Source organism: Oryzias melastigma, linkage group LG3, assembly GCF_002922805.2.
Source record: "Oryzias melastigma strain HK-1 linkage group LG3, ASM292280v2, whole genome shotgun sequence".
NCBI classification, from domain to species: Eukaryota; Metazoa; Chordata; class Actinopteri; order Beloniformes; family Adrianichthyidae; genus Oryzias; species Oryzias melastigma.
The window spans coordinates 30,452,561-30,477,815 of NC_050514.1; the positions used below are offsets into that span (position 1 = coordinate 30,452,561).

The window sequence follows — 25,255 nt, forward strand, 5'->3', positions numbered from 1 at the left end:
TTATAGACGTCAAAAATGTTGTCATCAATTTGTTGAAGTAAAATCTATTAAATGAGGAAAATTTATGAATCCATTGGGTTCTGATGATACAAACTTTTTAAATGACTAATTGTTTAAACGCAATGCATTGTGGTCTATAGGATCGATGCCCACTGGATTCTGTAGAGACTTCTGGACATTTTCCAGGCCTTTAATTTTGGAATTCTAGATTCAAACACTAAAAAAATCCCGAACACTATGATGCACCAACAGTGAAGGAAGTCAGACATAATCTATCAGTAATATTAAGATAATCTTCTGTTTAAAAAAATAATAATAATGGAAAACTATCTCTCTTTTGAAAATGTTCTCTTTTGCAAATCCTTTTTTTTCTAGATTGACTTCAAGATTCCATCAGATTCTTCTTGTGAAACTCTTGGCTTCACCCATAGAGTGTATATAAGAACTGGACCGAGTGAGTGTGATGTCACCCATAAAAACGATTTACTTCCTGCTCCAACCAAATAAAGTTCAGTCACTGCATTTTCTTGCCTCCAGTTGGCTCCAGTGTTCGGCAGCGGAGCCGATATCAGTGAGTGACTCTAAAGCGCTTTGGGCTTCACGGACGGTGGAAAAGCGCTTTGTAATAATATACGGTATTTACTATTTTTTTGCGATACAGATGCCGCCAAGTTGGAAACAGGCATCATCAGTAAGCAGTGATCGGTTGAAGTCGGGCTGAGTTTGCGTTTCTGGAAACCACTCTCACCAATCAGGAGTGATCTTGTTGGAAGTCCACACCCAGAATCACTCGGCAGCTACAGGAAATCTGTCAAATGTTTCAAACGCTGCATGTGGTACCATCTACTTTTAACAGCGGGATCTCATTGGTCAGTTTATAACTTGAATAGCTTTCTAAAAAGAAAAAAATATAATGAAAAAAATGAGGATTATCAAGAAAATGTATCAGAACAAGAATGGTTATTCTGACTAATAGCTGCTTATCTATAGAAGTCTATGGGACTTTGGCTTCTTGGAGCCAGCGGGTACTTCCTGTTTGGAACACCAGGGGGGAGGAGTCAGTCAATGGTCTCATCTGTATTGGAAAGGCTCTTATAAAAAAAAAAAAAAAAAAAAAAGACACTAAAATGTCATCTCTAAGGCCTTCCCAACCTCTAACGGTAAAGCGGTAAAGCCACGATCTCTCAAGTTTTCAGCTCCAAATCCTCCACAGGTGAGGCAGTGACCACCGGAGACGAGCACGGATCGTCTTCATCCATCGCACCAGTGAGAACATCCTGATAAAACTGTATTTTACCCGGGCTGGGGACTGGCACAGGCGGCAGAAAGGCAGTCATCAGCTGGATGAAGCTCATCATGCTGCTGTGTGCCAGTCGCTACATTTTATGCTAAAGATGCTTTCCTTTAGTGATATAATTTAGTTTGAAGACAGCTAACATGTAATCTGATTACATGGTTCGACAAAACTAAAGACAAACATCCCAATGATCCGGTCTTACCGAGTTACAGATACAGCAGAACCAGAGAACCGGATCCATCTTCCTCAGTGTTTCCTACATCTCTTTCTCCATCCAGACCTTTGGCTCACCTGGCAGGTGAGACCAATGTCCCTTAATTGGCACCAGCTGTCGAGTTAAGACAGACGAGGCCACACCGGTCCAGGAAGGGAGCAGAGCAGCAGGCTGGGTTTTTAGTTTTTGTGGTGTTGCTTTGGTCTCTTTTACCCTCTTAGATTGCGGGGTTTTGTTTTGTTAGTTTGGGCTTGGACCTTGGTAGCTCCGATTTGGGATCAACAACCTTCATCCTTCACAGTTGGGCTTGTTGGAACATGTGGAGGAACCGTGAGTTCCAGGTTCTGCCTGCAGCTGCTGGACCATAAGGTCAGAGCTGACAGAACATCCATGGACCTTCTGCTTCCATCCAGTCATCGACCTTCACTCTACAGATTCCCAAACACAGTAACCACACCAAGTAAAACCGTCTTCTTATCACGCTGCAACTGTAGTGTGAAACCATTGGTGGTCTCCCTGATCCGCCTCCCGTCGCGCTCACGGGTCGTCTGAAATGATCCGGTTCTCCTCATAAATATTTGTTTGCATTTCCTGTCGCTCTGAGCCATCGTCTGTCGTCGCCTCGGGCTCTCATGGATGAAGGGCTTTGATGTCGGTCTGCTCCGGGACGGGTCGGTTCCTCCCCCAGGTCTGGGTTCTGGACCCAGAACAGCGTAGATGATCGTTAGGAGCAGGGGGGGGAGGGGTCAACATGAAAATGAAGCTCATTATGAGTCACAGAAGCAGAAAAGTCAAAGGTTTCTGACAAACTGAGTTTTAAAGTGATGGACGTCAGAACCGTTGATTCATCAGTTTTGACATTTCCTCGACTCCATCACTTCACCTGTTCTCTCGTCTGCAGCAAACACAGAAATTTGATGCATGTTCATGAATCCACATTCATCCAGATCACCTTTAAGGCTTTTATTTACAAAATTCTGTTTCTGTGTTGCAGAAAATTGCTCTAAAAATTCAGCTTTTCATGGATTCACAGAGTAAATCTGTTTGTCTTTAAGTCATATTTGGATTTTCTTTATTAAGTTCATGAACAGGAAATGCTAAAAATATGTGACGACTCAATGAGAGGTCAGTGGATGTTTGTATTCTGGGGTTTATCCTGGTTTAACCCCTTCATGCCTGAATTTATATCCAATTACTCCATAAAAATAATATTCTGTTGTGTTTATTTCCATTACAAGTGATACTAAATTAAGCAGATTAAATGGCGATTAATTATTGCAAATTAGCAAATCTGTTCCCTCAAATATGGCAGTCGGCCATAAAAACTCACCTGAACTCTGATGATCAATCAAGAGAACCTGGATCCACCTGAGAAGGACGTTCGAACTAGATTGAATCGCAAGAATCTGGCGATACGATACGTATCGCGATACACGTCTTATAATATGATTCATTTCGCAAGACTGCACAGTTTTACCTCTTTATTTAAAAGGGTATGATGTAGAAAAAACTAAGTCACCCTAAGTAGTACATGTCTTATATCAAGGAAAACCATGAGGTTGACTGAACCAATGAGACTGAACGTTTAACAGGAGCTGGTTCTCACGGTCTTGTTGTTCTGGTGCGGTGTAGCGCCGCTCAAAGTGTGCAGCCATCAAGCGGTGTGGGGTTTAGGTGCAAAACAAAAGTAAGACGCTCACAGATAATGAATTAAATATCACCTCGTCAGCTTTTCAAACTGATATAATTATCAGAAAATAAAATATCACAGTATATCCCAGCATCAAAGATGAACTCTGGTGCGATTCACTTCAGTGTGAAACAGAACCAAATGATGTTACCTTTTTATGCAATGCCTTTCTGATTGTATTGTGCTTTTGTATTAAAATATTTTGTTTCAGGTCTATCATCTGCAGTGGGAGTGTAACAATTAATTCATCAATCGATTTCTCGATTCAACCAGATTGATCTGTCTGAGGCAGAATTGAACTGAATTGACTTGTACTATTAAAAAAAAGAGATAAATGGATAATTGATGTTGGAAAATACCATTTGAATTGAGACACAGGTTTACTTTGTTACAACATAAAATCAATCAAGTGGAAACACTGAATTTTGCAAAGACGTGACCACACAGTGCAGCAGAATGTTCAAATCATTTCCCATTTGCATTATTTTGAAGTGGAGAAACAACAGTGAGGTGAAATTTAATCAAATATAAATGGATCTGCCACTAATTCTTGTTTACTTGTTTTGTGAGATTTTGACTCTTTGGTTTTGTCCCGAGATCTAAAATCAAACCAAACTGTATTTCCAGTCGGTTCAAATCCAGTTTGTTTGTCCTGGTCCATGTTAGGATTAGTCTCCATCCATGTCAGCAGAAATGCACATGATTTTCTGTTTTAAACTGTCGCTCAGACATACAAATCCTAAAGGAACTGAAGGGTCAGGATCACTAGTGACATTAGTGTCCTTGAGGAATCCACCAATAATCGTCATGACACCAACGCACGTTTTTCATGCCCAACCTTTGCTCCTTAATTTGGATCAAATATGTTTGTAAAACTCAAAGTCACAAGGTCAAACTCCCAACATCCAAAAACATCTACCTTTAGAGAATCGTCAAGGTAACTGGACGTTCTGGGCGTCAGACACATTAGAAATCTTTAGTTTTGGTTTACATTGAACAAAAATCTGTTCTGATTTTGAAAAACAAAAGATACATTTTAATGATTTTCACTGAATTCTGATTATGTCAGACTGCAGCCGTCCAGTCAAAAAATGACTTTTTAATGTCCAAATTGGAACATTTTGTCAATCTTTAGCATCAGAATAATTGAAATGTGGACATAAATATAGTTTTCTGCAGATTATCTCAAAGTTTGTGGTTTTATATTTCAAAGATGCTAAAGACCACAAAAGCTGTAGAAAGACTAGTCTATTTGATGAAATCGGAGGTGCAGAAAATAATCAAAAGCATGGAATCCATACAAACTCATGAGGACTGAATTTAGCAGGAATTTACTCAACTTCTGGAAAATTAACTGGGTTATGATCACTAAATTGTAAATAACTAGTTAAATGTGGTCACAGGTCTGTGAAACCAATCAAACTAAACTAAGACAGACAAATACCGTTAGTCTAGTTTGGCTTCTTCCAACTTTTGCAGAGAAGTCTTGCAGATCTTTTTGCATTTCTTGGTTTGTGTTTTTTTATGATTCATCTTCTGGAACAATTCAGAACGCCTCTTATGCTCCAACAAAACCAGGGAAGAGAAATACCACGGAAAACTGCTAAACTTCTCCTAGCTTCCCTTGAACCATCAAACTACGTCAGCTGCAAGAAAAACTGTCCCAGCTCAAATGATTTCTTAAAAAGTAGTTTGCTTTAATGGCTGTAAAATCAGAAATTTAGGTTAGTTTACTAAAAAAAGTGCTTTTGAACACAGGAGAAACATCCAACCAGATCATTTCCTTCCAGATTTTTCAACAAATCCAAATAATCTGAACTTCATCTTCACAAAAGCCTACAGAGGAAAAACCTTTCCAGGAAGTTCACTGACGTAATGGCCGTCAGAAGTGATCAACAGAGCATTACCTGAGGACGTAAAGGAGCGAATGGGAAGAGAAAAGCCCCTTTGGAAAAAAAAAGCAAAAACTTTCTGCAGAAACAGATTCTGTACATTTAAGAAACTAATTAAGTCTAAAGCGAATGAAAAGAAGAAGCAGAAGAACAGAGAGGAACTCTAGAAAACTGACGTTCTTTATCTACGGTCGCAAATACAGACGTCACCGTGTGATGAGGAGGCATCAGCAGAATCTTCAAGATTTCACATCACTATCCGAAAATTGTTGGCGTGGTCCTCAATGTAGACGGCGGCCATCATGCAGGGATGATGTCATGGCCGGCAGCAGCTCTGATTGGATGATGTGTAAATGTCTCAGGATGGTGGACATCAGTTATCAAGCACCCCCAGCAGGAGGTACGGTATATAAAAGTGGGTCATTCTACACATCTGATTTACACATTTTTAAACCTCATGACTCCCAAGAAAGCAAAATGTTCTGTCTTCTTCGTATTCTTCTCAGCACCAACCATAATTTGACCAAATGCAGGTCTCAGAGTCACAGTGGTGCTATCAACACCATGATGAGTTTTGTGAAACATTTGGACCATTGACTGTAAATCCACTGGACATGTCAGCCCCTCCCCCCTCCTGTTCCAAACAGGAAGTACCCAATGGTTCCAAGAAGGTCAAAATCCCAAAGACTTCTATCGAGACAGTTTTTTTTGTCAGAATAACCTTTCTTGGTCAGCTACCTCCTTCTTAGCCTTTTTATTCTAAAGGAAGCCTCAGTGACGGATTTGGCCTGATTTCGCGAGAGCCGAAGGTAAGACATTTTCTATGGGTGACAGCGACACCTTGCTTTGTCCAGTGAATTAATATATGTCTATGATTTGGACCCAGAATAGCCAAGATCACCAGATTGATGTCTGGTTATCGCTGGGGCCCAGTATATGTCATCAGTTTGAGTGCCCACACTACTGCTGTACTACGGTATGTAACAATCTGATGGTGGTAGTGGGGCGGCAGCACAGAGGCAGGGGGGTGGCAGACTGAATTGGACGATCGTCAAATGACTTTAGGGACCTTGAAGACCCTCAGATCAGTCAATTATGGCGCTACTGCTTTCCTGCCACCTGCCTGCCAATGGACTGCCATCCGCCTGCCAATGGACTGCCACCCGCCTGCCAATGGACTGCCACCCGCCTGCCAATGGACTGCCACCATGTGATATAAAATTTTTAGAGAAAAATCACCTGGCTGCCGTTTTATTTGAACTATTTTCAAAACCTTCGGAGCCACCTGCCGAATTTCCTGAAAAACGTTCATTTAAAGGTCGCCACGTGTTGGCATTGTGGGATTTGTGACCGTTGTCTTATCCATAAAACTTTTAAAACAAACCAAACGGTCTAAAAAGGAACTTTCCAGAAGCCTGATGAATGTACTGATGGTTTGACCACCAAACTACTAAAACTAACTGGACTAAAAGTGAGGTGAACTTTCCAGAAGCCTGCGTATTCACCGACGGATCTCCGCATCACGGAGTTGACGATATCCGGCGCTCGTGAACTTCCAGAGGCGGATCGGCGGCTCCTCCCAGCATTAGTCCCCACACGATTTCACTTGGTAATGTGAAGCTCCTCGCCTCCATCCATATTCATGCGGGCCGATAAGTGGCAGATTGAGACGTCCTTGCCGTGTCCGTGACAGCAGGTTATTAATATTGAATGCTTAAGTCAACATTATGAGTGGACCGGGAGACTCGCGGGTCATCTTCTCCACCTCCAGCCTCCAGACTCCGGGACAAATTGTTATGTTCCTGTTCTGAGTTTATTTCACCATAAATCATCTTTAAAGCCATAAAATAAATTACTTTTAGGGACGTTTGTGGAAATAACATCCAAACTCTTTTTTTTTGTTTTTTTTTCCTCACAAACTGAAGCCTTTAGAGAAGTTTCAAACACTTCCCTGGATTTTTCTTGTTTGTTTCATTTGTGGAGCTGCTGCTCTGTAATGGGGAGGTGGTGTTGGTGGGGGGGGTTCTCATAGCTGGCATCTTGTCACAGAAGCTGAGAGGAGGTCGCCGAGGTCCTCCTGCTCGTGGCGACGCCCAAGGGCCATCAACACGGCAGGAGGGTCCCGGGGAGGTCTCCCACCGCCTCGCTTCGTTTCATGAAAGCCTAATGAAGAGCTGAGGGGGGCGGCGGCGGCGAGGGGGGCGGCGGCGGCGAGGGGGGGGTTCTACCACTGTGCCGTTAGACGCCCACACTCTGCACACATTTAATGCTGCTGGAAATGAAGGATGAAGCACCTTTTATGAAGCGTTTTTTCATAATAAATAACATGTTTACAGAGAGAAATCAGATACAAGTCTCACGGATAATCCCTTCACATTCGACATGAAAATAAAAACATCATTCACAAAAGCTCTAAAAGTGATCCGACTCTAGATATCGATCAAAATGATAAATATTCTGTTTTTAAACATCAAACTAAAAGAAAACGTTGAAATTTACATTCATTTTTAGAAAAAAAAGATCATTTTTTGTTGCATAAGAATCCATTTCTGGACTAAAAAGTGTAGAAATGTTCCAAGAACATAAATCAGCAGATCTGATGGATAACCCGGTCGTTTTTAAGCATGAACTTGCAGATGCACAGCGGAGTAAGGCGAGCTGGTCCCTCTGCTGCTACAGGAGCTTCTTCTTCTTGATGATCTTCAGCTCGTTGAACTGAACCTGCAGGAGAAAGCAGGTTTAGTGGCGCCTGCAGGCCTGCTAATGAATTCAGAGCGAGGAAGTCCTCCAGAGTTCAGGATCAACCAGAGGGGAAATATTAATAAAAAATAAAACGACTATTTTATTTTTGACCTAATGATGTTTTTCCTCCTGCAGTGAAGACACACGATCCGTGTCAGGACGAGTTAAGCCTGGGAACCTCCAGCATCACAACCGAAAACTGAAATTATACCGGCCTGCGTAATTATACAGACACGGCTAATTATACAGACGGGCCTGAAGAATGCCTGCCAGTTGTCGTGGCGAGCAGCGAAGCCGGCGGTTCTCGGGGATTTGGGGCTTCCTGAGTGGCTGATCTCGCCCGGCTTACCTTCTGCACATCTGAGGGCGCCCGCGACAGGAAATCAACCACCTCATTGTTGTCGATGCTGTACGGGTTCCGCAGTTTCTTGGTGAATTTATGGATACCTAAAACAAAGATCCAAACCAACACATCATTACGGGCGCTGTCGCAGAGCAGCTCTTTGTTTCTGCATCAACAAACACTCACGCTGTCCAAGAAACGCCGCAACGGCGCTTTTACTTTCACTTATGAAGACGGAAAATACTTTTTTTTTTTGCATATTTATCATTCAGGAGGAATTATAAAGATGTTCCTGCAGCTTTAAGAGAGAACCATTTATACATGAACAGATCAATGTTCAGAAACCTGGAGGAGCAGGGAACCTTCCCAGTTCTGAAAGAATAATTCAAGAACTCGTCCAAAACGTGGATGGAGGAAGAGCAACTCCGCTGAAACCAAAGTTCAGAACTCAACAGTTGGAGTTTTGGACCAAAAATGCTGAATATAAAGAACTTATAAAAATATCTGGACCAACGCTCTGGAATCTGTGACATTTAAAAAAAAATAACCAGCACTTTAAAAAACCTCCTCACACCAACTGTCAAACACGGTGGTAGTAGTGTGATAGTGAGGGTTTAATTCTGTCTCCTTTTGTGGTTCATGAACAGCAGAACAATGATCCACCAGCAGCAAGATCGGTTCTAGGTGGATTAAAAGAAGCAATATGAAGATTTTGGAGCAGTTTAATCAGTTTAGACCTTTTTTTTGGGATGTTTTGTGGCCCTAAACAGACGTTAATGTTGGAAAATCCTGACAGAAAATCTCTAAATGTACATGAAATACTCGCTACAACACCACAAACATGTTGTCTGAGAATGTGTTTTCAAAAACGTTATTCAGTCATAACTGTGATCATCTGTTTGTGTTTTTCAAACTAGAATCTTTTTAGGTCTAACAAAAACAAAAAAAAAATTAGTACTGTCATGCAATAAATTTTTTGGTGCAATTAATTGTGATACGTAATTAATTCATCTATTTTTTAATCGCAATAATTTTCTTTACCTAATAAAAGCCTTATTTTAAGGTAATTTATTTCAATTTGTGACTGGTGTAGTGGAAAGATCAAAATACAACACAAAAAAACATCAGTTCCAGGGTGCTCTAAATCACCACAACAAAAGACAGAAGGGACATTTTTCTGAGTAAAAAATATTGAAGATGAACTTATTATTAATGCCATAATTCAAATGTTGATGTACCTCATTCCACAGTTTATCACAACAACTAGACAGTAGTACAGACATGAGAGTGATTTTAGTTATTATTATTAGTTTCCTTTAACTTTATAGTGAATTTGATCATTTTAAAGACTGGGATGAAGCAGAAAAAGAAATGGAGAAGAAATAAAACACTGCAGAGAAATTTAACTATTTAGAATTTCTTTTAATAAACTTTTGCTTCATCATCTGGACAATACACGCTAAGAGGTGAACTTTCCCACTGAAATGATGCTTATCTTCTCATTACGACCGTTATACTCCGAAAGGAAGGAGCGCTGCAGCCGTTACCATGACAACGTGACACATCGCATTTTAAATAGTCCGCTTTTTGTGGAAAACGATTTGGACTTAATATATTAGGATTGATGTTCTAACAATTGACTTAATATTTATGCTTTACTTAATTGACTGTGGTATGAGTGAGATAATGCTCTTCCAGGTGTGCATTAACACAAAAATGAGATTAATGCATTTAAATAAAATGTAATTAATTAATCGCGATTAATGCAATAATTTGACAACTCTATAAAATATATATAACTGCAAATACTTCTTCAAAAGTATGAAGAATAAAAATAATTCCAGTGCAAACTTCAGAAGATGAAACTCACCCCAAATCAAGATGATGTAGCGCAGAGGAATGAAGAAGAGGAGCACCGTCCCCATGGTGAAGATGAGCAGCGCCAGGCCCGACAGGAACGGCACCGACCAGTTAAACGTGCTGGAGGTCAACACATTCACTTTAATCGACTGAAATCGTTCTTCGGGATGAATCTGCAGAATGAACCCCGCCTCACTTCTTGATCCTCTCTCCGAAGGAGGCGATCTCGTCCAGCAGGTTCTGCAGCATCAGGATGGTGTCCTGGATCATGTAGATTTTGTCGATCAGCCCTTTCTTCTCAGACTCCTGCGGGACAAACGAAGCAGCTGTTTGGCTGTCACGGCACTCCAACAGCTGTCACCACTTCTCATATTTTAAAGTCCCACTACGATCATCGCGTGATGGATTGTAAACGCGTTCCCAGAGGTCCTTTAGTTACGATTATGACGCTTTTAGCCAAAATAAAAAAAAAAAAAGATTTTATGGGACGTAGTTTCTGCAGAGTAGCAGGAGTTCATTAGAAATTCATTTCTAAGCTGTGGGCGGGGCCATTAGCATGGAGGAAGCCCATCCCCCCTTCCCATCACCCATCTGTTTACATCTCTACTGCTAGCTTACAGTCTCAACCCAAAATTATCTGTGCAACAAAAAAAGTTCTGATCCAGATTCCAGCTCAGACAGGAAATAAAGACGTTCATGGATCTATTTGTCTGCAAAGTGGAGCAGAGCTATGGAGAGAAATAAGGATCACCCCGAGTTATGCTGGCTTAATTTCTGATTTGTGCGTAACTTTGGATTTTTGTATATGATTTGTAACTCATATAATAAATTTTGTGCATAAGTACAAAAATGAAAAATTCAAAGATTAAAAAAATAAAATGTTTACATGCACAAATTAAAATTACAACACCATGAAAGTAATTACACACATGCAAATCCTTAAAAATTACACACAAATCGCATATTACGCACACACAAAACCTGACTTACACAAAATCTGTGCTGAGACTCTTTCATGTCTCAGAGATTCAAGTGATGCGTTCAAATGCTGTTAAAATGCTGGGTCATCAGAGTTTTCTCATCAGCCCTTTTGAACTTAGATTGTGAAGAATATCTGGTGAAACTTCACATTTTCCCAATTTCTTAAACAGATATGCCTGATAATTAATGTAAAAAAGTCTAAATAGAAGATTTATCCCTTTAAAAATAAAAATATGTTCCAGAACTGGTCGCTTCCTGTCTGCAGCTCCTCCCCTGATAGGGTTCTGTCCCAAGCGCTGGTCATCAGGCGGCGCCGGACCCTTCTAAACTCCTCGGTGTAATCTTTGTACTTATAAGCTCCTTTTCAAACTGCACTTTTTTCATCTGCTCCTGATTCACAACAATTTAGATGAAGAAATTCTCAGAAATGTAATTTTAGGCCTTATTTTCTTAGTATATTTCCAGAAAAATGCTATGAGAACACACTAAAAACATCAAAAACACCATTTTAATCAAAATGGGTCTTTAAGGAAATTAAACATATATTTCAAATTTAGCACAGAATATAAATTCAAGGTACTAGAAATATGTTTTAGGCTTTAAATTCTGAAAATGACCTCTTCTTTGATAATTTTATTTCAAAACCTGGAATCAAACAGGAAGTAACGTGGAATGCGACATTCCCAGGACCACAGATTTGATCCGTGCAGGAAAATTCGGAGGCGGGGGCTGGAGATCACAATAAAGAAAAAAGCTCCGGGGGGAGGAGGGCTTGAAAGTAAACGTCTGTTCTCTCAGCGAGGAGACTTCAGAGGGAACATGTCCACATCAAACGCCCGCAGACAAGCGCAGGGTTACGAGGAGGGGGCTCCTCCGGGATGCTGCGGGGGCGGGACGGATATTCCAGATGCACAGTGACTGGAAAACCACATGTAGGACAAATACTTGTCAAATATCCATCACCGCAGCACAGCTCTCGGGCCGATCCGAGGTCAAGTTCCCACTAGAACCCCCCTAAATCAGAGCTAAACGGACCACTCTGAGCCCCCCCCAATAAACCGCCGTCACTCTGAGGAAATATTTCACCTCTTAAAAGCATTTCAACACAAACTTTCCAAAGGCAGCCTGGAAAAGCGTGCCAAGGAGCCGTCATTGGTTCCATACTGTTGGTGTTATGTGGCGTGTTAAGCTCTGGGGCCCTCCCAAAGGCGGCGGGAGCCCCCCCCAGCCCCCCATTAGCATGTGAAAGCTCGGTGACAAGCAGAAACAGGTCGGCGAGGTCTTCATTAAGCCTAAACGTCTTTTTGCTTTCTGAAAAAGTACAACCGGCGGGAATGAAAGGGGAGCTTAGCAGCCGACAGGATCACTCCGTAGAAGTCAAGGTGTGAGGCGCTAAAAATACCCCAAACTCACTTTCTCATCTTCGTCCTCCTCGTCTGCCAGGTCGATGCTCTCCTGAAAGAATAAAAACGGCGTTACCATGGAGATCCAGAACTGCATTTTAGTACAGGCCGGTTGTTTTACTCATCCAAACACGCCAGGTTCCGATTCTGTTAGGAAGCTAAACCTTAGCCGACTTTAACCGTGAGTTTTTCAAATTAAAAGCTGTGCGTTTCTGGACTAAAAGTGAATTTCTCCACTTTTATGACCCATTTCATTAGATTTTTCTTTTCAAAAATGAATTAGTATATTTAAGAGACTCATTTTTATATATTTTAATTAGGACAACACATATTAATCAATGTTTTAGCATTTAGTATTCAGCCAGAATATGAATTTGGCAGAATTAGTAAAAAATCAAAAGAAACATACAAACAAACAATGAGAAACAGAGAGAAATAGAGCAATAACTGGAATATTTACATTAGAAAACAAACCCTCTGAAGGATCATTTGAAATGTGAGTACATGTCTGGTTAGTTTTGACTTTTAAACTGTGTTTTTTTTAATCATTTTCACTGTTTCTGTTGTGATCCGGTCAGTGGCGGTTTTTCTTATAGGCAATGTGGGTGGTCGCCCGGGGCGCAATCTTGTAGCACTGCCAGGTTGTTGCTCTGTAGATTTTCTAGACTAAAACCATCCAAATTTAAGGAAATTCTATCGTGTCAACTTGCTGTGATAATTCTAAATAAATAAATAAATAAATATTAAAAATAATAGAGAGGCGAGGGAGATTCCAAGATTCCAGACCCCAAACAAACTAATTGTTGCTTCAAAAACACATGAATAAATAGTTTTTAATTAATAAAATGTATTTATTTATTGGGTTTACTTGATTTTTTTTGAAAAATAAGATAAAAAGTAGAATCAAATCTGCATTAAGGTGATTTTTTTTCCTATCATCTCACTTACTCGCCAACGTCTCCTTTGATAGATGATGATGAGCGCTAGTAGCAGAAATGTGAACGTATCTGCTGTAAATCACAGTGTTCTTCACATCCGTCGCCGTGTTTTTATATGACTAATGCTGTTGTAAGTTGGTTTGTGTTAATTCACATAAAATTGTAATAGAATTTTAGTTTTTTTTTTTTTTACGTTTCTGGAATTACGATAGTTTTGCGGATATGTGCTAAAGAAAAACACATAAAATGACTAAAACATTGAATAGATATCTACTTTTGGGGTTAAATAAGATCTTATATTTATCTATAATCTGGTAAATTAAGTTTTCTAAATATATTTTAAATAGAATTTTTAAAAGTCAAACTTTGATCAGAGTGAACACTAGGATATTGAATATGTTCTACAACTTATATCATCTCCTTATTTACTAAGACAACTGGCTGATTTAACAGATTTAAGTCTCCTCGTCTCTTTTTTATCCAAATATGTTTGTTGAAACTGCAGTTATTTAGAAGATAAACCAGATCATCCAACAAACCCTGTGAAGGTGAGGAGCACCTGTTCTGCTCTTCCTGTGAGGGCCTGAACTCGTCTTTGTTCATCAACCTCCTCAGGGACTCCCTTTCAAATGACTAAACGCCGTTAGAAGTTCCTCTGTTGGAGATCTTGGATCATCTTTGACCATCTTTGATGTTTAACACATCTGCAGATCTTTCCCTCCAGCAGCTGTGAAGCTCAACAAACTGCATTTCTGTGATGCAGAAACGGATTCAGGTCTTTGTTTCTTCAATAAAACCAATGATTTCAGTGAGGTTTCAACCAATGAGACCAATCTACAACTTTTATAAGAAATGTTTACTTTTCATGTGAAAAACATGCGATAACTGATTTTCAAAAACGGAATATCTTTATATGAATCTGACTGTTTTATTGGTATTATAAGTGAAGTATTTTGCACAGCTCTTCAGGTGGAGCCTTGAAAACAAAGATAAACAGACAAAAAGAAAACAGGATAAATTAGAGAGAAATGTTCGTCTGAATCTGTTGGATAAAGTGCTTTGATAACACTTGACTAAAGTACAACATTTCTGAGGCTGTAAAGTCACTCAAAGTATCTCATCTTTTTTTAAAATAATTCATAAATAATTAGTGGTAAATTTAGTCCTTTGGTTGGATTAATCCATATTTAGTTTGTCGTGGACAGAAGTTCTCTGAACATGTTCTGATCCAATCTTAAAAAGGTTGAAATCCTAAGTAAGGAACCGCTGATGCTAAGATGGAAAATGAACCGATTTGGGACGAGAGAGGTGAGACGTGTGGATGTTTGTGGATACATTTAATAAACGACGACCTTCAGAAAATACCACAAAACAGTTTTCAGCAAATCCTGAAGATCTCATGATCTTCTCCTAACAATATCCAATTTGCTGAGCAATAATCTAATAATCTTTATTTAAAATGTTCCCAGAAACACATAAATGGTTTTCCTGTTGCAACAAGTTCAAACATGTTAAACAGTAAAACCAAATCACTGCTGATTCCTCGGGACGTTGTGCAGAACGGCCGATCTTCCTGCTGCTTCTGCAGAAAATACTGCTTTTAAAATGAAATAAATCTGCAGGGAAAACTACTTTTTATGTTTAATATGACGTCTTGGACTCCTACAAAATTTTTCAGGTAATTTAAATGTCTTCTTTTTCTGAAATATTTCATTTTGACGTTTGAGGGTAAAGTTTGACATTAGTCTGTGTACTAATTACTTCCCTTCTAAAATAAATCAGGATCAAATGAAAGTAAAATATAAATATTAGGAAACAGTTTTAAACTTAAAGTAAACAAAACAAAAATACTGGTAAAATTTGTAATAAAAAAAAAAGAAAAATTATTGAGAATTTTTGAAAACGAACAACAAAACAAAAAACCTATAAACCCAAATGTGTTACCAAATTTTATAAAGTCATTAGTAACAGCTACAGCTACATATTTAGTTTTTTTCATTTCACCCCCTCTACACTTTCAGTCTATAATTCACAGTTTAATTCAGACTTCTCAGTTTAGTCTAATCTTGCATGAGGGAGAGGCTGTGTGTCTAATAGTTAGAGATGTTAGTTTTGACTCAAAACAGCTCTTTTGTTGATACAAAAAGCAAAACAGCAACAGTTATAAAAACACTTTTCTATTTAACAGCTGTGGCCTAAGTTTTCAAGAAATTTTTATTTTTCTTCTTCAAATCTTCAAATCTTCAATATTTCTTGTAAGTTTACAATGTGTACTTTCAACTTTTAATTACTATATATGTATATAGCAATTAAAAGTTTTAAACTTGAAAATACGAGCTGTAAACTTACAAAAAGATTTGAAGATTTGAAGAAAAAAAATATATATATATATACGGTATTTATAAGTTTTAAACTTGAAAGTACAAGTTGTAAACTTGTAAGAAATATTGAAGATATTATATATATCTATAAATATATATATATATAATTAAATGCTATAAACTTAAAAGTACATATTGTATTGTAAAAAATATTGAAAATTTGAAGAGGCATATGGATAAAACTTTTATCTATATATATATAATACAACTTTAAATACAAATTTTAAGCTTGTAACTTTTAATTATATATAAATACATTGTATTTATTTTATTTGAAGTTATAAAGTTGAAAGTACACGTAAGCTGTTAAGAAATATTGAACATATATATATATGCGCATATATATAAATTTACAATCTTGTTTTTCATTCACTGTAAGAGGATCCGGATTTGACCTCATCCACGTCTTCCTGTTTTTGTACCTGTTTGCTGCTCTTTAGGTGTTTTTTTTATCAGAGTTTTAATAAACCAAACTATACAGAGGAGAGAATATTGAAAAGAGTTTATTACGGTCATTATTTGGTCAAAAATCATTGTTAGCATCAGTCATGCTTTTCCATAATGACATTTTTACGACTCCTGTAAAATGGTGAGATGATTAAATCTCCATTTGAGCGGAGCTGCATTAAACTATTACAGCTGTTGTTGGGGCTCAGAACACTCTCAATGGGGAAAAAGCGACAGCAGTTACAGTTGTGAAAAAAAAAAAAAAAAAACCAGCGCACACCGTGACCTTTTCAAAAGTGCTAAACATTTTTTTTTCTTCCTGTTTGATCCGTCAAAACAAGAGCAGAGCAGCAGACCAATTACAGGGAGAAAGAGGCCGGACAAAAAAACTGGAGGTGGAACGGAGAGAAAGAAAGCCGCGTTAGCAAAGGACAAGCACTGTAAATTGGCTGAGACCATAATGCTCTCTTGGTCTATTCACTGAGTCTTCTATGCTTTTTGTATGTGTTATTTCATTATTATGTATTATGAAGTCCAACTGGTTGCTATGGTAACATATCAGCTTTTTAATTGTGAGCACCAATGTGGTTTGGGCGGTCCTTTTTGATTTATCGTCTTTTATATAATAAAGTGAAGAGGGAGAAAGTTGGGGCGGATGAAAACTCACCAGATCCTCTGTGTCTCTTCCGGACCGGACCCGGAAGTAGTTCCACAGGAGGAGCAGAACCAGGGACAGGGGCAGCATGTAGGAGTCCCAGTACCAGACGGTCAACATGAAAACCTGCAGACGAGACGTCAGAAATGAAATACAAGCCCCTTATCTGCACGATCGGAGCAGATTAACCACACCAGTTTCACATCTCTGCCGGACAGCAGCCACATGCAGGCTGTAAACCGCCGCCGCTGATGTTTGTGACCTCACCCGTGTGGCTCAGGTGAGTCCAAATTAACCAAAACATTCAGCCAGCAGTTGGGGGCTAAAAGAGGGTTTACAGGTCACTTTGGAGGCTAATAAAAACAGAGGTGAACATCTGTGAAACACATCACTCTCCTCTGAGGACATAAAAGATATCAGATCAGACCCCTCCCACCCGCAGACGCCATTACCGCGACCACCACCGGCTTAAAAAAAAACCCTCTCGACTGTGTTATCACAAGCCAAGACAGAGCCTGGGAGAGGAGATGAAACCGCTTCCTCGCCGCCGGCGTTATGCTTTATTAGTGAGGACTCCGTGAACGTCACGCTTTAGTGCAACTGTACACCGCAGCCATAAAGATTGTGATAATTACAGCTCATTTCAGCCGGAGAGGAAGGGAAGACAATCCACATCACAGCGGACTTAAGGGAAAAAAACAACAAAAACAAAGGGACACCTAATGCTGGGGCAGCTACTGAAGAATAATTAGCAGAGCGCCGCAGGATTTTCACACAAATGTTTGGGGGAGGGTTGGCGTGTAACAGAAATCCCTCCACACTGAAAACGAAGGGAGGAGCCTCGGTTCTGACCAACGCCGGCTAACGTTAGACGTGTCAGGACTGTTATTTGGGAATCCATCTGCTCACTTTACGACCAGCAGAGTCTGAATGAAACATTTTCAATATCTGTCACTGTTTAGTGACAAATTTCATTTTCTATTACAGTCATTTAGCTTCAATCTTTGCCAAATAGCTGTTCTTTTCTCAGCCATAGACTCCTATACTTCTTCAGAATGAACTTATACATATAGATAGATCTATTACACATAATAGAAACAATGAAATTGAGGAAACTTAGAATTTTTTGTCTACAACTGTCTCAGAGATCTGACATTAGGAACTCAGAAGTCTCAGAATTTCAGTCTTTTTCTACCAGATTTTCAAACATGTTAAAAATATTTAATTTAAGATAAATATTTTCTGATTAAACAAACTGAATTGAGACGAGTTTGAGACACCAGCAACCTCCCTGGGACCAGTAAGAGAGAACTTTGGAGATGTTTGGACAATGTCCACCGTAGTAAATGTAATTTCTCTACTTGAACTGCGACTAAAATGAAAACCTGAGATTCTGATTGGTTACAAACTTAGTCCCATGTGTTAAGTAGATTTCTATTTTTGTCAAATTAGTAAAGTTCCAAACTTAGAACAAAATTTAAGCACCTTTTTAGTCTCCAACAAGAAAACATTTCACAGTCAAGCAAAATGGAGAAAAACACTTAACCTCAAAACAAAAAGTATTCTTGTTATGTGATCTAGTAACCTTCATCCTATGACTTTTAGTATATTTAAAACATTTAAGCAAGATAAGATGTTACTAAAAAGATTAAATAAAGAACTGGTTATTTTTTATTTAATAATCTGATATTTTATTACTTTAAAATTAAGACACTTTAGTAATTTAGCATCTAAATGACGCCACTGACAACTATGAGTAACACACATATACACACCCTAGGAGAGACACAGACACCTTGTGAGTAACACAAACCACTGGGTAACAAAAATTTCTGTAACACACATCTGTGAGAAACACAAACATGTGAGTTACAGACACATGTCAGTTACAGACACACCTGTAAAACACACCTGTAACTGACATGCTTGTAATACACATCCATGAATAACAAACACCAGTGAGTAACACAGGTGTGCACACACGTGTATGTAACAACGCAACACAAACATCTGTGAGTATCAATCACACTTGCGAGTCTCTCATGCACACCTGGGTGTCACCTGTAACACACACACACACCTGTCACAAACATCTGTGAGAGTCACGCACACCTGTGAGTATCAATCAAACCTGTGAGCCTCTCAGGCACACCTGCAAGTCTCTCACGCACGGCTGTGAGCCTGTCACGCACACCTGCAAGTCTCTCAAGCACACCTGTGAGTGTCTCATGCCCACCTTGTCAGCCTCTTATGAACACCTGTGAGTCTCTCAGGCATACCTGTGAGCCTGTCACGCACACCTGTGAGTCTCTCACGCACACCTGTGAGTCTGTCACGCACACCTGTGAGTCTCTCAGGCACACCTGTGAGTCTCTCACGCACACCTGTGAGTCTCTCACACACACCTGTGAGTCTCTCACGCACACCTGTGAGTCTCTCACGCACACCTGTGAGTCTGTCACGCACACCTGTGAGTCTCTCAGGCACACCTGTGAGTCTCTCACGCACACCTGTGAGTCTCTCGGGCACACCTGTGAGTCTGTCACGCACACCTGTGAGTCTCTCAGGCACACCTGTGAGTCTGTCACGCAAACCTGTGAGTCTCTCACGCCTGTTTTCTCTGGATACTTTGAAAAACTAATAACATTCACTGATTGATGTTCAGTTTTGTGCTGAATTGTTGACACAAATGAAGCTTTAAAAGTTCATCAGTTTGTTGTAAAAATATTTTAGCAGTCTGCATGTGTTTTAACCCGAGCTAAACAATCTACTGAACGTTTAACATTATTGCCAAGTCAACAAAAATGTTAATATAGAAATCATTTTTCTGAGTTTGTCATGAATGATTCATGTTTGCTTCAAATCCAAAGACCTCTGTGGATTATTGTGAATTTTGTTTTGTTTTCTGTAAACTGGTTCAGGAATAATCTGGGGAATATCATTTGCTTTTTTGAATACTAAACGGTAACTAAAGTTTGATTCAGGAGAAAAAGTTGAAGGATTTCGTTTCAGCTCGTCTGAGATCTTTGAAACCGCTTCGTCGCTTTAATACCGAAATTTGACTGAGTGGTAAATAAAACATTGTCTGTGATGTGAGGAATTCAGACAGAACCCTGAATATTTGATTATCTGGGCTTAAAGTTTCATGTATTTTAGGTTTTACCGCCGTGAGGCTGACCTGGAGACTCCGGAGCAATAAGAACAGCGTAGGACTAATACCATTAAACGATTTCTGATGAAAAACTTTGTATCTGTAAATAAAACAGGCTGGTCGGGGTTTGGAGCTTCTCGGCGGTCTGCGGCGCAGCTCGCACTGCCTCCACTCTGTGTGACAGCCGGCAGATGGTGCAGGTGGTTTGTCACTTCGTCTTGTCATCCAGAGTGAAGCCTCGGTTCATGAGGCCCGCGCGGCGGTTTCCAGCAGCCCTCCATTTCTTCTCGCCGAGGCTTAGCGAGCATTAGTGTTAAAACACGAGTACAGATGGTGCTGTCTGTCAAGCAGCAGTGGGAGGACGTGCGTCCGGGATCGCGCTCTCGTTCCGGCTCCCGTGATTTCCCCCTTCATCTGAGCTGACAGGTAAAACATCTCCGTCTCAAACAGCCGTAAACGACACAAACACACAGACAATCGCTGATTAAAGCGCACGGCGACCCCTGAACTCATCATACTCCATGCAGATGTAATCCTACAATCTAAAACTAAATGCTCGAGCAACACTTTACCGCCATCTACAGGACGAGAGCTGCAGAACCAAAGGAACTCTCCATGACCCTGATTGCCTGAATATTTAATGAACAACTTGCCGCGTGCTTTTTTTTTTTTCTAATCGAGTCAGATCTGTGAAGGAGATGATGTGAAAGGCAGCTTCTCTCCATCTTTACCTGCACACTGAACACCTGCAGGACAGAGAGTCGGCCTTATCTGGGAACACTTCCCTAATTGAAGCGGTCTTTAAATCGGCGGGTCCAAAGCTAACCCAGCGCGGTGCGGACGGGGTTAATGAGCTGTCAGAGAAGTAAAACAAAAATAGACTCCGCTGGGACTCTACTCTCTCCAGCTGAGGCTCAAGTCTGCATCCAGGAGACGTGCAGCAGGGAGAGCGAGCGGCCGCTCCAACAAAGAGTTTCTGCTGCACGGATTAAGATGCTCTCTGGGAGAGTTCAGGGAAGGGTTGGCCAGGCTGCGGCGGGAGCTGGAGGGGGGCGGGATGCAGAAAGTGTGTTGATAAGCAGTTAAAACACGTCACCAGGAAGGCCAGCAGGCTCCTCTGCACACTCTCCCACTGGAAGCAGCTTTTGATGTACTGGAGGGTGGACATGACGGCTCTGACCACGGCTTTCACCCGATTCACGTTTCTGGACAGAGCCTGAAAGACACAAAATTATTGTTTCAAAACATCGTTTGAAGCAATTACACTGTTTAGGCATCGAGTCTCTAAACTAAAAAAAAAACATAATTCTGGCATGAAAACGGACCTGAGTAGCGTCCTCGGTGCGAAAGGCAGTTTCGCCGTCGTATTGTCTGACAACAATGAGTCTTTGTGGGACGCGCAGACAGTCAGGCTCCCTGTCTCGCACCCTGTCTTGCACACTGTAAATCAAAGCGGTGCAGCACAACGGCGAGAAGGAATTTGGACGTTTGCCTGAATCTTCTGATCTGAGCTCTAATCCAGTCCAACTCTGACCTCTTCTTAGAAAGTCAACTTAGAAAACATAATTTTCATCATTTTACCTCTTTTTATTGGTGATATTTCATAGATACTAGTCCCCGATTTTGAAATACTGGTTGCTATGTCCCCTATGGGTAAACCTGGCTCGGGTCTAAGGGGGACAATAACAAAAACTGGACACCGATGAGAATAAAAGAACACTGTTTATTAAATAAAGACATTCCTTTTGTGCTTTTTGCTACACATTTTTTTCTTAATTTACTCCTGCTCTAGGGGAGCTGGGGTGTCAAACTCAATCGCAGAGGGGCCAAAATCCAAAACACACCTTAGGTCGTGGGCCGAACAGGATAAACATTTATTCAACACTCTAAAACTACATTTTAAAAACTTTGAACAGCAACTTTTTAACATAATTATGAACTAGATATAGAGCATTACCTGTGATAATTCTAGTGTGAATGTTGTAAGCTGAATTTGCCTGCTGAAAAAGCTGAAATTGATTCAGAAAAAATATTAGCTAAATGCCAAATTAACCTGAAAAATTATATATATATAAAACGTAGGTTAGCCAACACAGCTAGCATGTAGCTGTAAGAATAGCTGAACTTCAAAATATCCTGAAAATCTGAAAAAGGCCTAAACTAGCCCAAGCAGCTAGCAAGTAGCTGAAATATTAGTTGAACTCCAAAATAGCCTAAGATATCTTAGTAAATGTCAAAATAGTCCAAAAAGCTAGAAGAATGCTAATTTTTAAACCTTTATAACAGTAACTTTTTAATATATTATATGTCTTTGTTGGACAAAAAAAAATGATAATAATAATAAATAATAAATATTTCAAATTAAACAAATTATTTGTATTTTGATAGATTTGGAAAAAAAATACTTTTTAAAATAATATTAAAGTTTGTAATTTCCTAAAAAACTAAATACAATTAATCTTTTTTTTGTCAATTTCTCATTAATATCACATAATATTTCAGCTTTTTTTAAACTTTTTCGTTAATACTAAACTTGTATTTTTTAAATTGCCATAAAAACAATCCTTTGACAACATTTATCTTTAATATTTTGCATATTTTGCTCAAACAAAAAACTAAATTAACTCAAATCAAGGAGTTAAAAGAATTAACCCATGAATTTAAAGTATGAAGCTACATACTTTGCTACTTGGGGAAAAAAAATCTGATCAGAACCCGAATGCAAAAACTATGTAAAACAGTAAAATGAAGTAACTAAGTAGAGGAGAGATTATACAAGTTTGCTTCTTCCTTTTCAAGCTATCAATTAAACTCTGCTCTGCTTTAGTTAATAATTACCATATAAAATGAATCAAATGTGACGCAAGTGTGTTTTTGTTTTTTAATTCTCTAATCAATGCATTCCATTATTTCTGTAATTGTTTTTTTTTTTCCTGTATTGTCCACAGTCTAGCTTGACATAAAGAAGATTAATAAATCAATCAATAAATGATAGATGAATAAACATCTTTTTTAAATGCCTTACTTATACAATATCTCTCCAAAAGTGTCATTTAAGTCATTCCTTTCTGAGATTTTATAGTTTTTTTGGTATTTTATTTGTTTATAAGTCACATGAATTGATTTTCTCTATAAGTTTAGTAAAAGATAAATATTTCCTCAATATTTAAAGTGTATTTTTGACAGCTAAACTAAGCTTTAAAATGGAATAAGTGATGCGTTTTAGTTTGTGAAATGATCCAGTGAACAAACCTTTTTGGAGAATTTGGGAGCATCCTCTACGAAGAGGCGCTCTCTGGGCTCAAACGTTCTTAAACTCGCTCTGACCTAAAAACAAAGGGACAGAAGCATGAAAGGCCTCTCAGAAATCCTGGCGTTTGTGCGAATCTTCACTGCAGGCTGAACTCTTACTTACGGGGTTAAAAATAACCTCCATCTCCAGAGTGATGCTCCCCTTCAACAGCCTCCCCAGGTCGGGTTTCCTCAGCGGGTAGGTGATCTGCTGTCTGTTGCGGATCTGCGGGACGGAGAGGGCATCAGGTGCTGAACTCGGCCATGAACCTGACCGTCAGTCACCCCGAATTATGTCTTAACAAGTCCTCAACCCGCTGAAGTGTTAGCGCCCTCTTCACTTTCATTTAGGAGCAGAGTGTAAACAGATTGGCTGATGCTGCGCGTTGGGAAGGCGGCGCCGTACCGAGAGCAGGGGAATGGCGACTCTCCCTAGAAAGTCTGGCGCCTTGTCTCCGTCCTCATCAAAGACGGTCAGCACCAGGACGTCGTGAATGTCTTTGACAGGGCTGTAGGGACAGCGGGGGAGGACAGCAGACCCCCACAAAGCATCTGTTCAGTCACAGCGTCGCGTTAAAACTTTCACACAATCGGGAGGAAACATCAGCAAACCAACAATGTCAGGACGGTGTTCCACTCCGGGTGCAGGTTCTTGTAGACCGTGTGGGTCTGCAGGCGGTCGCTGCCCAGCTGCAGCACGCAGTACGGGTCGCTTTTACCTGCGGGGAACGCAAACGGTTAAGATCCGGCGTCTGACCGAAAAAGGAAAATCCTGATGTTTGAGTTACCGTTCAGATCAGCGGAGATCAGATCGTTGGCTCTGAGGATTTTGACCTGAAGGAATCCAACATCTCGCAGGTTATTCAGGGACCGCTTCAGGTTCTGAGGAGACAGAACAGGGCTGGTATCGGTTAGAATCTCCAGAAACAAATTGATTCGATTCACAAGAGCCTCGATTCCAATTTGCTCTGAATCAATTATCTATTGAGCTTAAATTGATTCAAATTGATTAATTGATTTTTTTAACAGAACATGCTCCCATTTAACCCTTTAACACCAGGGAGATATCCGGCGACAGCAAAGTAACACACGTTCTTCAAACTACACAATTAATGCAATTCCAACAGATTTAGAAGCTGAGAAAACTGAATTTCAGTGCAAATAATTCAAACGTTTTGTAAGTAGAGCTCAAATTTGCGCAGTGATGGAAGAACATGAGTTTTGAATGCATTTCCATAGACGTTTCATTAGAAATAGTCGCTTAAACGCAAGTTTTTGATGCTGGTGCGATCGTAGCTTCAGAGCTAGCCTTCGGTTAACTGAGGGGTCAGCAACCTTTAACAGTAAAAGAGCCATTTGGTCTCGTTTTCTACTGATCAAAACCTAGAAGGAGCCGTATATTTACCTTTTACCTTTAGTAGAGGTCAAATTAGCGAAAAATCTAGCTCGTTACTTAATTATTAGCTGAACTCCAAATTAGCATAAAATTCCTCAGTAAATTAAATCAACCAAAAATGTTAGCATGTTGCTAAAAGAAAAGCTAAACTCTAAATTAGCATTAAAACTCCAATAGATAACAAATTAGCCAAAAATGTTAGCATATATTGCTAAAATATTAGCTAAACTCCAAATTAGCATAAAAACTCAGAGGCCAAATTAGCCAAAAAAGCTAGCTTGTTGTTTATTAGCTGAACTCCAAAAAATTCTTAGTAAACTAAATTAGTCAAAAATGTCTAAAAGTCAAAAAATTCTAAATTATCCCCCAAAAAAACTTCGGTAGATAACAAATTAGCTGAAAACATCAGGATTTTTTCTAAAAGATTAGCTAAACTCCAAATTATCCTAAGACCTCCAGTGGACAAAAAAAATAGCAAAGTATGGTAGCATGTTGTTAAAATAGAAGCTAAACTCTACATTTTTTGAAAATTACTATCATTTTATCTTTCTTCAGCCAGAGAGCCACCATGGAG

General features: G+C 39.5%; 1 protein-coding gene and 1 long non-coding RNA gene across 2 annotated transcripts in view; both read right to left on the reverse strand.

Annotated features, from left to right (window-relative positions):
• LOC118598610 overlaps positions 1 to 2,292 on the reverse strand; it is a 23,498-nt gene extending 21,206 nt beyond the window's left edge. The window contains exon 1 of the long non-coding RNA XR_004947655.1: positions 1,500 to 2,292. This is a non-coding gene — a long non-coding RNA (uncharacterized LOC118598610). The remainder of the gene's footprint in view (positions 1 to 1,499) is intronic.
• A 5,080-nt stretch (positions 2,293 to 7,372) lies between these two features.
• The window catches only part of mctp2b (multiple C2 domains, transmembrane 2b), a gene marked incomplete in the record, with an annotated part of 56,354 nt that continues 38,471 nt past the window's right edge, over positions 7,373 to 25,255 (reverse strand). The window contains 12 exon segments of the mRNA XM_036211361.1: positions 7,373 to 7,814; positions 8,185 to 8,282; positions 10,049 to 10,158; positions 10,235 to 10,344; positions 12,433 to 12,474; positions 16,856 to 16,969; positions 21,091 to 21,210; positions 23,247 to 23,321; positions 23,410 to 23,511; positions 23,692 to 23,794; positions 23,902 to 24,004; positions 24,074 to 24,167. Coding sequence (XP_036067254.1) covers positions 7,767 to 7,814; positions 8,185 to 8,282; positions 10,049 to 10,158; positions 10,235 to 10,344; positions 12,433 to 12,474; positions 16,856 to 16,969; positions 21,091 to 21,210; positions 23,247 to 23,321; positions 23,410 to 23,511; positions 23,692 to 23,794; positions 23,902 to 24,004; positions 24,074 to 24,167 — 1,119 coding nt within the window.